General features: G+C 31.1%; 1 protein-coding gene and 1 pseudogene across 1 annotated transcript; one reads left to right on the forward strand and one right to left on the reverse strand.

Annotated features, from left to right (window-relative positions):
* Nucleotides 1–2,750: 2,750 nt before the first annotated feature.
* On the reverse strand, nucleotides 2,751–4,027 carry LOC123196587 (G-type lectin S-receptor-like serine/threonine-protein kinase At4g03230). The gene is made up of 5 exons (XM_044610640.1): nucleotides 4,016–4,027; nucleotides 3,737–3,947; nucleotides 3,399–3,633; nucleotides 3,140–3,290; nucleotides 2,751–3,053 (listed from the first exon to the last, which is right to left on the reverse strand). The coding sequence occupies exons 1-5, from the start codon at nucleotides 4,025–4,027 to the stop codon at nucleotides 2,751–2,753; spliced, it is 912 nt and encodes a 303-aa protein (XP_044466575.1).
* Nucleotides 4,028–4,295: 268 nt separating this feature from the next.
* On the forward strand, nucleotides 4,296–6,492 carry LOC123195497 (annotated as a pseudogene).
* The last annotated feature ends 5,827 nt before the right edge of the window (nucleotides 6,493–12,319 follow it).

The raw sequence follows: 12,319 nt of genomic DNA on the forward strand, positions 1-12,319 counted from the left end.
AAAAAAGAAAAGAAAAGAAAACACCTAGCCGTACTCGTTATCCTAAATTTCTTGTTTTATAGGTATGGGAAGAAGAAATATTTTTTCAGCCAATTGCCCTTGACGTCTCTTTTATTGGTGATCCCTTTCAAGTCTTTCTCTATATATTTGGACAAGAATCAGAAGTCATCCTCTGTAGGAGTTGACTAATTTTTAATGAATGTTGACTAATTTTTAATGTAATGTATATAAATGTCAAGAGTTGATTTAAATAATTAATGTAGACAAGATAACATATACTATATAAAATAAAAGATGAATGGTTTAGAAAAACAAACACATAATATACAGTGATTCGGCGTAATTAGACCTACGTCCACTCTTTTAAGTTATCTGTCTTAGAGTATTCTACTAATTTTGGGTTAACAAAACCCCAACTAAGTGTTTCTTCACAATACAAATAGTTTCTAATGTGTTATTAATCTTACAAGAACTAGAACTCTATTTATCTCTCTAAAAATTTTTATTGGCCTCAACAGGAGTGAAATTCACTCTTTTCCAACACAAATTTGTATGAAAGTGAAATTCAAAACTCTTTCAAAAAATGTACATGAAAGTTTAAGCTTAATACAACCCAAAATATATGTATTCAAGAAAGTAAATGAGTAGGAGTTTGATCAAAGAGAAAAATTTGCAAGTGAAATAACTCAATAATGTTTTACTCTAAAATGTATGAAAATTTTAGCTTGCCAAAGTCATTCCGAAGTGAATTTGATTGGGTTTATATAAAGAGAAATAAAGAAACTAGTCGTTATAATTTTCTAGAAAACTCATAATTTGATTGATTAGATATATTTCAGTCAACCGTATATATTGTGGCACTAACCGTTAGAAAATTTATTGCCCCATTCAGTCAACTTAAAGAAATCTAGTCAATCATATTTTTGAAAATTGAAATATATGACTTCTAGATAATTTGATAGCCATTAATTGAAAATTTTGATTGGTAAATTTGATGAATCAAGTTTTGTTACATTTTGACCCTTAAAGTTTTGAAAAAAATTGTTATTTTCCCTCTAAAACTTTGAAAAGTGATAATTTGACTAATTTTGGAAAACTCTTTCAAAATCAACTTTAAGATATTAAATTTTATTCTACAAACTTCATAATTTCATATGAGTTATATGAATTTGATAAAAATTGACTTAATTCAATAAGTTTGAAAAATGAAAAATTAACCCAAAAATTTGAAAGATATGAAAAATATCAATTTAACCAAATTTTGGAAAACTTATTGAAATCCAAATTTGAGATATTTTCGTTCATAAAGCTTCATAATTTCAAATAGGTTATTAAAATTTGACAAAAATTGGTTTAATTCATCAAGTTAAAAAATAACACTTTAACCCCAAAGTGTGAAAAATTATAAAATCAAATTTTTTAGAGAACTTTCACATTTAAATAAATATTCTAATCAAAACTAATACTTCAAGATTACAAAAGTCATCTATATAAACTTGAGTTTTTCTTCAAATTTTCAAGAATTCTTTATTTAAGTTTTGTCTTTGATTTTTCACTTTGATCATCCTTCAAATGCATTAGGTGAATTTTTATAATCTAAATCTCATACTTAAGTAGCAACATTAATTAATATGTTTAAGGATATATTAGTCTATTATCATCAAGATAACAACATAATGAATTCTTGAGTCAGTATATCTATTTTCAATTATATAATTACACAATAATTTTTTTCTTTTGCTCTATAAATAATATAATCGTATAGAGCAGAGGAATTACATTTTGTATTCTCATATTGTTATTCCACTAAAATCATTCTAGAAAAGTTAATAATATAATATTAAATGTAGATTTCTAATCAATAAGTCGAACCTTTTTAAACATTTATTGTGTTTTCTAGTACTTATGTATAATTACACTGCTAATTTTATGTACTTTTTATCAATGGATTTTTATCTATCAACAACAAGACTATCACGAGTAAGTGAAAAGTTGGGGCATTGGTGAATTTTCATTTTCTTCAATCTAGGTCAAGGTCTTCTTATTTTGTCTATGTGTTCCTTATGGTCCTAAAAGCTTGAAACGAAGGTTGTTTTTGACCATAACCATGGAAGAATTTATAAGCGTCTTTTTGTGGAAGCACCCAAAGATATCTATCAGGACCGCAACATAGCTTTGTAAGAGCGTATGCAACACACTACAGACAGAGAGCCTTACTTCACTTCACCAGAATTTTTATAAGTGAGAGTTCCTGTGTGTGCCATGTCTATTCCCAAACAGGTTGACAACTCTGATACCAATTGGATAGAATAGACGATTATATTTTGTAGTGGTGTAGAATGAATTTTAATGATAATTTTTTTACATAATTTACTTTATAAATTTGGTTGTAACTCGTTATAAGCCTATGTTTAGCTGAATAAGTCGCTTCAAGCTACCAAAATGGCAATTAAAATCAAATTGACATGAGCAGAGACTGATTACAAAACAAGTGACAACTCAATTTATATCTCCATTTTATAGTCTAATTAATATTAAAATTGATAGATTTGAGGTTTTAATATGCTTGGGAATTGGGATTTTTCTCTTCATGTAATAAAATATTGCGATCTGCCGATAGATCAACTTGAAGGGAAGAAAAGTTATCAAAATGCTTCCTATAGATTCCATGAATTGAAGCACAAAAAAAATAACCAAGAATGATATATAGAGAAAGATGAAATGCATAATAATGGTTTTCTTGGCTATGTCTACCGACCTTCTAAACTGACTGTAATTTCTAAGTTTGTTTCTGGTTTACTGCTGGAAGAAGAAGGCATGCCAAGCAGTCGTCTTTTTAAAATGAAGGCTGGTGGTTTGGGAGTTGGAAGGGTCACAGTTTCACCGCCTAGCTTGACAATAACCATAGACATGGTGGGACGATCATCTGGGTCTGCTTGCACGCATAAGAGGCCAATATTTATGCACTTCAATATTTCGTCTGTTTTCCAACTTTCTCTCAGTTTCTGGTCAATTAAATCCAGTGCCTTGTCTTCTCGCCACAATCTCCATGCCTGAAGAGTAGTTAAAAAAATTACGAGTTGGTAAGAAGAGAAAATGACCAAAGAGGCAATGGGTATGCAGAAGTCAGACTACTTACATAACCTAGTAGGCTTAAAGCTTCTTCTGAATTGAAGAATCCAGTGTTCTTTTTTCCACTTATAATCTCAAGTGCCACCACACCAAAACTAAAAACATCAGATTTGACTGAGAAAAATCCATTTAATGCATATTCCGGGGACATATAACTACTGCAAAAATTGTATTATTATTATTACTATTTTTTTAACTGAAACGGGGAACTGAAAGGCTATGCTGGAAAACATAAAATTTTACTTTGATGAAATTATATAACTTACTAAGTTCCCACCACTCGATTTGTGATCCCCTTTGTTTGTGTTCCTTCAAAAATCTTTGCCAACCCAAAAGAAATTTTGGGATTCATCTTATGATCTAATAAAATGTTACTAGTTTTCAAATTTCTGTGAATGATTCTCAACCTAGAATCTTGAAGAAGATAGACAAGTCTTGAAGCAATTCTTAAAATGATATTGAAGCGTGTCTCCCAATCTAGTAAAACACTGAGAGTACGATCTGGAAGAGTTTTCATTTCCCAATATTAGTACTATGGTCACTTTGTATCAATCAAAATACGCTATGGTTTATTGGCAAACAATTAGATTTGTTAGAGGCTGACCAAATATAAAGAAATCTAAGCTTTTATTAGGCGTGCATTCATAAAGCAAAATCCTTTCGCCGCCTTCTATACGGTAGCCCAAAATTCTAACAAGATTTCGATGTTGGAGCTTAGCAATCAACACAACCTCATTCTTAAACTCCTCCACACCCTGTCCTGAAACACTTGAAAGCCTCTTAACAGCAATATCTTGATCTCCTGAAAACTTACCCTGGAATGTGCATTATTTTATAAAATACATGGATTATTATACTTATGACTAAAACAGTAAAGCCCCACCGCTATTTGCATGTCTTCTGATTTAAATTATTAATTAATTCCTAAAGGAGGGTGAATAAGAGTTTTAAAAATTATTTCAAAATTAAACCTTAATAAATTTAAATTAATTCAACAAATAAATAAACAATTAAAGCAATAACCAAAATAAAATATATTTAAAAAGAGACAGGAGAAGTAATTGTTTAGTCAATTTATAGTGGTTCACAACTTCTTCCCAAGTCTCTTGTGTCAATTTCTTTAAAAAAAAATCTTTGAAATTTAACTAATTCGTAATCTGCAGCAATACCCAGAAACAGTGCAAGTGTTTACCTAAATTTGATATGGTGTCACCTGGTTATATTTCTCAAGGGTGCCGAAGAACAACACCTCTCATATGCAACAAGTCTAGCGATGGAAACTTCTTGAAATTAGAAATGATGAAACTGGGAAAGCCAGATAAGGAGGTTGAGGCCCCAGGTGAAATTGAATGCAGAGAAAGATGTTTGAAAAAATGCGAGTGTCAAGCTTATTCGTTTGAAACACCAAATATAACAAGAAGGGACAGTAGAATAAATTCCACATGCTGGCTTTGGATTGATGATCTTAACAATATTCAGGAGAATTACACAGATGGTGGCCGTGACATATATCTCCGTTGGCTGCCTGATTCAGGTAATTAATACCCTTTTCGTTTCTAATCACTTTCCATTCTCCATGATTTCTGAGCGAGACTAGTCAATTTTCCTTCTGGCAGTAGTAGGATCTAACAGAAAAGAGGACATTTCCGATCGAAAGTTTCGAGGGACTCTGATTGCTTTGGTGACTATGGCAAGTTTTACTGTTATGGCATGCGTCATTGCTTATAGCTACATACAAAAGAGAAAGGCCAACAGACAAGGTAACCAACTAGAATCCATTTATTCAAATAATATTTAAATAGGACTGATTAAGTTACGAATAATTAATTTTTTGAATTCAGAAGAAATGCAAAGAGCTCTGGGGCTTCACTTATACAACAGCCAGATGCACGTCAGAGATCTGATAGACTCTGGCCAGTTCAGAGAGGAGGATAAAAAAGGCATAGACTTACCTTTCTTTGATTTCAGAAGCGTACTAGCTGCTACAGATAACTTCTCCGAAGCAAACAAGCTTGGGAAAGGAGGCTTTGGCCCTGTTTACAAGGTAATATTTTAATATTCAAAAGATTTATCGATACTTTTGTCACTAGTTTTTAGTCATAAGTATAATAATCCATGTATTTTATAAAATAATATACATTTCAGGAGATCAAGATATTGCTGTTAAGAGGCTCTCAAGTGTTTCAGGACAGGGTTTGGAGGAGTTTAAGAATGAGGTTGTGTTGATTGCTAAATTCCAACATCGAAATCTTGTTAGACTTTTGGGCTACTGTATAGAAGGGGGCGAAAGGATTTTGCTCTATAAATACATGCCTAATAAAAGCTTAGATTTCTTTCTATTCGGTTAGCCTCTAACAAGTCTAATTGTTTGCCAATAAACCATAGTGCATTTTGATTGATACGTAGTGACCATAGTACAAATATTGGGAAATGAAAACTATTCCAGATCGTACTCTCAGCGTATTACTGGATTAGGAGACACGCTTCAATATCATTTTGGGAATTGCTCGAGGACTTGTCTATCTTCACCAAAATTCTAGATTGAAAATCATTCATAGAGATTTGAAAACCAATAACATTCTATTTGATCATGAGATGAATCTCAAAATTTCTGATTTTGGGTTGGGGAAGATTTTTGAAGGAACACAAATAGAGGGGACCACAAATCGAGTGGTGGGAACTTAGTAAGTTACATAATTTCATCAAAGTAAAATTTTATGTTTTCCAGCATAGCTTTTCAGTTGCCCGTTTTAGTTAAAAAAAACAAATATTATAATTTTTGCAGTGGTTATATGTCCCCAAAGTATGCATTAGATGGATTTTTCTCAGTCAAATCCGATGTTTTTAGTTTTGGTGTGGTGGTACTTGAGATTATAAGTGGAAAAAAGAACACTGGATTCTACAATTCAGAAGAAGCCTTAAGCCTTTTAGGTTATGTAAGTAGTCTGACTTCCGCATGCCCATTGCCTCTTTGGTCATTTTCTATTCTTACCAACTAGTAATTTTTTGAACTACTCTTCAGGCATGGAGATTGTGGCAAGAAGACAAGGCACTGGATTTAATTGACCAGAAACTGAGAGAAAGTTGGAAAACAGACGAAATATTGAAGTGCATAAATATTGGGCTCTTATGCGTGCAAGAAGACCCAGATGATCGTCCCACCTTGTACATGGTTATTGTCATGCTAGGCGGTGAAACTGTGACCCTTCCAGCTCCCAAAGCACCAGCCTTCATTTTAAAGAGAGGAATTTTTGGCATGCCTTCTTCTTCTAGCAGTAAACCAGAATCAAAGGTAGAAATAACAGTCAGTTTAGAAGGTCGGTAGACGATAGCCATAGGAACCATCATTATGCATTTCATTCTTCTGACTATCACTGCTCCTGCAACAACTATAATGTACCCCTACTGCTGTAAACTTTTCAACTCTCGCCATCTCTTTTCAAATCTTTTTTCTTAACTCATGTTTATAGGTCATATCCTAAGCTGAAAACGTATCCCAAGTATTGAATCACTTAATTATTTTCATTCATAATTGACCATTCGTGGATGAGCTCAAATGTATTTGGCGTATTTTTTTTGAATTAAAATGGTATGGAGTTCACATGGTCAATGTCCCATAAATAAGGGATGTTGAATATTTTGCCGACCTATTTATATATTTATATAACAATTTTTATAGTTTCAACATTTTTATCCTTTTATATATTAAAATATCGAAACTATTATTGTTTATAATCTTATAAAGATTCATATTTATAATTTCATATAAAATATAATTTATTATTGTTTAATGTTTTAATTTTATATTGTAATATTATTTAATATTGTTATAATATAATTTGAGTATTGATTATTAAAACTAGAAATGGGTTAATGAAAATCTAAATTTGGATTAAAAAACAAACTAATAACAAGTTAGCCTTGATGTGGTATAAACATATAGGCATGCTATTTTAGGGTAAAAAATTCGATATTTTCATACATAATTAAGCAACAATTTGGGAAACACTTGATTTGATGCTTTCACAAAGGTCAGTTGTTTGGAGATTGAAGCGGTGCATTTACATTCTCATGCATTGGAACTATGAACCACGGTCATTGACTTCAACACACGACTGTTCCACCAGCTTCACCTGCGTCGCATGTGTATCTGATTGCTGGATCAACTTTGTCCTTCTGGCATCCACCTGAAAAGTCTTAAGATTTCCCACAAAATTTATTGTTCTCTTGGTTTACACCAAATCAAAGGCCAACCTTTCCATTGCTTCTCTTCGCTTCATCTTTTCCACAGTACTGTCCATCACGAAGCACTGCAAAATCTTACAGCACAATTAGTTAAGTCTTGATCTTTTAAGAGTTCACATTCTATTTAACTGATCTTTATTGTTTCTTCCTAAATGATAAGGATGTTACATCCGTTCTATAAAATATTTTTTCAAAATATGATTTGGTTGTCTACTTGGTAGCCAATCTCAAAGGTGAAATTCTTTCGGCCAGATCAACTTGACAATTCTATTAAGGTATTGTCATCGGTCATAATGCTTCAGATAAAATAAAGTAGTGTTAATGGAATCATAAAAAGGGTATAATTAAAACTTTTCCAAGTCATGCATTTGCAACATATAGAAACATCATATAACATTGAACAATTATAGTAAAGAAGAGCTTGGAAATGACTGAAATCACAAAATCCTAAGATTAACAATTGAGTCATCGGCAGACTTGGCAAGAGGTCGGGCTAAGCCCATGGCCTATATCCACCATTTTTTAAATGATTCATGAGAGTATAATTCCATATTGTAGTATATCATGTCAAACCCACGAACCATGCAAGTTATGTTAGGGCTTTGGGATAAGAGCCATAGATTGACCCAGTGCAACCCATTAAAAATAATAAATAATTAAATATAATTAAAATTGAAAAAAATAAAAAATAAAAAATTTTAAGTTGTTAATTATTAAATTTACAAAACTATGTTTTCTAATAAAAGAAAACATAAAAAGAAATTATAGTATGATGAAAAATGAAGAAATTAAACCTATTTATAAGAAATGAGTTGAATTTTTAAGATCAACTCATTTATATGGAATAACTAAAAACTTAAGTTTGATTGAAAATTAAATGATACTTGAGCTTTATTTATGCTAAATGAAAAGAAAGCTATTGGAGTGTATTTTTTCAATGTGGAACACTTTTGTAAAATTGTAGAATATATGCAGAAGTTTCATATTGGAAAAATTGAATACTTCTGTAAAGGCCAAAAGACCTATTCTCACCCAAGGTACAGTTAAACTTTAAAGTCTTATTTTTCAACTTTAAAAAACCCAAACATCTACCCATAAGTTAAATTCTAATAAAATTTTCAGTTAGAGTTAAGAGTGAAATCGTTATTTTATTAATATTATTAAAAATATATATAATTCAGTATATTTTCTCTCTCAAGTTTTAAAAACAAACAATTTTACCGCTTTTTTAAGTTTTATAACTTTGAAAACTCATATTTCACCCCTAAAAAAAACCTGTGGTTTCCATCTTTTTTCAATTTCAATCACCCCTTAGAACTTTTAAAAATAGCAGTTTCACCCCTCTCTTAAACTTCACTTTTCGATGTCGTCTCTGTCCATCTCTAATGACCTCCTTTGCCTAAGTAGAGCCTATATCGACCTTCCATTGCCTAAGCAATTCACTAGTGATAGGTGCAACAAAGAGATCTTCATCTCTTCATCGCACGATATGACGAAGAGATGATGATCTGTTCGTCGCATGGTGCAATGAAGAGTGCATAGTGCTACAAAGACTTTGTCGCACTCGTCTCTGATGGATTTCTCAAGTAAGGGAAGACTTATGTTGGCTCTACTCAAGTGAAAAAGGTGGCTAGAGACGGATGGAGATGATGTCAGAAACTGAAGTTTATGAGAGGGTGAAACTGCTATTTTTAAAAGTTTTGGGATAGCTTAAATTGGAAAAAAGATGAAAATCCTAGGTTTTGGGGGGGGGGGGGGGGGGAGGGGGAATGTAACTTTTCAAATTTAGAAAACTTTAAGCGGCAGTAAAGTTAGTTTTTAAAATTTGGGAGGGAAAGTATAATGAATCATATATATTTTTAATAATATTATTAAAATGATGATTTCACCCTTAATCCAAACTGAAAATTTTAATAGAATTTAATTCATCAGTAAGTGTTTAGATTTTTAAAAATTAGAAAGTAAAACTTTGAAATTTCACTATACCTTAGATGAAAACAAGTTTTTTGACCTTTTGTAAAGGTGTAAAGTGCAAAAGTGTCTCATATGGAAAAACATATTCTAACAACTTTCTTCGCCTACTATAAATAAAAATTAAGTATTTTCAATTCTCACATAAGTGAAATTACCCCTAATAACTCAACTCACAAAATATAAATAAGCTTATTTTTTTAACCATAATTCATTTTCCTAACATGTAGTAATATTTAATTATTTAATTTCAAAAAATATATTTTATTATTAAATTAATGATCATCTTGCCAATAGTCTGTGCTCGGGGGCGATGTGGCACGACTTGCTATATTATGGGTCATACGTAGAGACTTCACTTGTTAATGGGCTGGTTCTGGTCCCCAAAGCTTATATTGTTGCGGATCTATTGACTAGTCTAATGTTTAACTTTGTTAAAATGCTTTTTCAGAATCTTGGGCAAACAGTGCGTACACGGCAACTGGCCTCATCATCTTAATGCGTCTCTCCAGAAATTCAAATCAATCAAAAGCAAGAGGCACAAGTTTTTCTATATACAGGAAGACTTGTGACGCCGTCTATTTATTGTATCTATGAAGGCTGTTAGCCTATTAAAATAAATTGAAATTGACGACTAGAACCTTATTTGCCACCGTTACGTGCTGAAGCTTATTCCTTGTTCATTTTTCCAAAGGCTTTCACATCTTACCATGCTATCAACATCATATAGAATTTTCAATTATTTTATATTTTTGGTTTAAGACACGTTTTCTACTTATGGACCGCTATGGTTGAATGGGTTGTTGTTGCTTTAATCTTCTGCATTTTACAGCTCATTGAACATGGTATATGCTAGCTGTATATTTTGACCATTCCACACCGGTTCACATTATGCGATCGATGTGAAACTTGTTGACCATACTCAGGATAAAGGGGCTTGTAAATCAACCTGAAAGAGTCTTCTGCTAATTAGATTGAACTGTTGTGAGAACTTGCTCAAACACCCTGCATAATGCAGAGATATAGGGGAATGATTAGAACCGTATTCATTGAATGTACTCAAATTCACATTTTGTAGTGACAAAATACCCTTTGATCTTTTGGCAAGATTTTTAATCTCAATCAAGTGATAATTTTCAAGAGATCCACCAAAATGAATTTGGCTATAGACTAATAAATACGACAACACAACGAAGAACAATCACCTAATTTACATGAAAAGTTTTCTTACTGTGATGAGATGAAAAAAAACTATAAGAAAACAATCTTTCACTCTTTCAACCTATCAAAAGAATAAAACATGAACATTAGAATGGAAATCTTAGCTTTTTCACTCACAAAGTCGGACTCCTGTTTGTTATTTCTTACTCAAGACTATTCTTGCTTTCAATCGTAATCCACAAAGAGAAATTAGCCAAAAACCTTATTTTTGGTTCAACGCACACCCACTTCAAAAGTTGTAAAGAGAGACACAAGAGAAATGTCCAACACACACACACAAAGGAAGATGCAAAAGTGCATGCAGGAAGAAGAAGACAGCAAATTTGCTTTCAATTGTTTTGGTCAACTTCTTTTCTCTTTTCTTTCAGCTAAATAGATTCATCTCTCACTTCCCCTATTTTTTATCTCTCGACTGAATCTCTCTTTTATATGTGATTTTTGTAAAAATTATAAAGGAAGTCTTCAATATAAAAGAGCTTCTTCTCTATTATTGTAGTTGTTTGGATCCCATCACATGGGTAAGATCACCCCCACAAATCTTTTCTTCGTTAGGGATCTACGATATCTACAACTCCTTTACAAATAACAAATTTCACTATAAGTAAAACTTTCATATTTGACTCATTTTTAAAATTGATCTAAACTCAAGTTAGGAGATATTTGACTCAATTCAATTTGAATTTATAGTTTAAATTTATGATTTTGTAAACTTTTAGTTACAAGTATTATTTAAGATTTCAAATTCTAGATTTATGAGATTTAAAACTTCAAGTCCAGATTCATAATTTTATAAACTTCATGTTATAAATAATATTCAAGACTTCAGATCTATATTTATGATATTCTAAACTTTAGGTTCAGATTCATGATTTTGTTAACTCCAAGTTGCTAATATAATATAAATATAAATGAAAACTTAAATAGGAGATAACAATAACTAAAATATCAGTAGTTTGTATTTTGTAAATGGAACAATATATATTTGTATTTGTAATATACAAATAAACAATAATATAATTGAAAGATAATTAAGAGTAAAATATACCTTAGTTGATTGTATTGATAACATGTTACAAATTTTATCTAATTGGAATAAAATATTGAAGGAAAGATGCCAATGCTTTTTAATGCTTTCAGATTATCTTTTGGCAAATTTTCTTTCACGTGGTGAGAAAATCCACCATTTATAACACAAATGACTATTTCTCATCCAAGTTTTTTGATGAAATAATCCTACTATTTTGAAAAGCTAATTTTCCGCTGTTTGTCAAATTTGAACAATTTTCTGTGAAATTTGCAAAAAATGAGGTATTTTTAAAAATTTTAAAATTTTTATACCATTCAATAGTTTAAAAAATTGACCTTTACACCCTAAAAACTAGCCTAAATGATTTGGTAGAAAATGTTCATATTGGATATTAGGATAATTATGATGGATTTGTAAGTGTTTTAGTTAGAGATTTAAAAAATTTATAATTTTAGCAAAAATATAGATAATTTATCGTTAAAATTATAATAATAGTACTTATAACAACAAGATATTTACCTTCTCATTAAAACTTTATTTATTTATAGTGTGTTTATGCAATTAATGAACGGTTGTTCACGGTGTTCACTATTTAAAGGGACATGATTTTAGAGTGTCATTCGCAAAACCTTGACTATCAAACACAACTCCTTATAGACAGATACCCTATTCATTGAACCTTGAGAGCCTCTAGTGAATAGTTATAACTTTCTCTAGTTTATA

The sequence above is a fragment of the Mangifera indica genome, chromosome 14, assembly GCF_011075055.1.
Source record: "Mangifera indica cultivar Alphonso chromosome 14, CATAS_Mindica_2.1, whole genome shotgun sequence".
Lineage (NCBI taxonomy): Eukaryota > Viridiplantae > Streptophyta > Magnoliopsida > Sapindales > Anacardiaceae > Mangifera > Mangifera indica.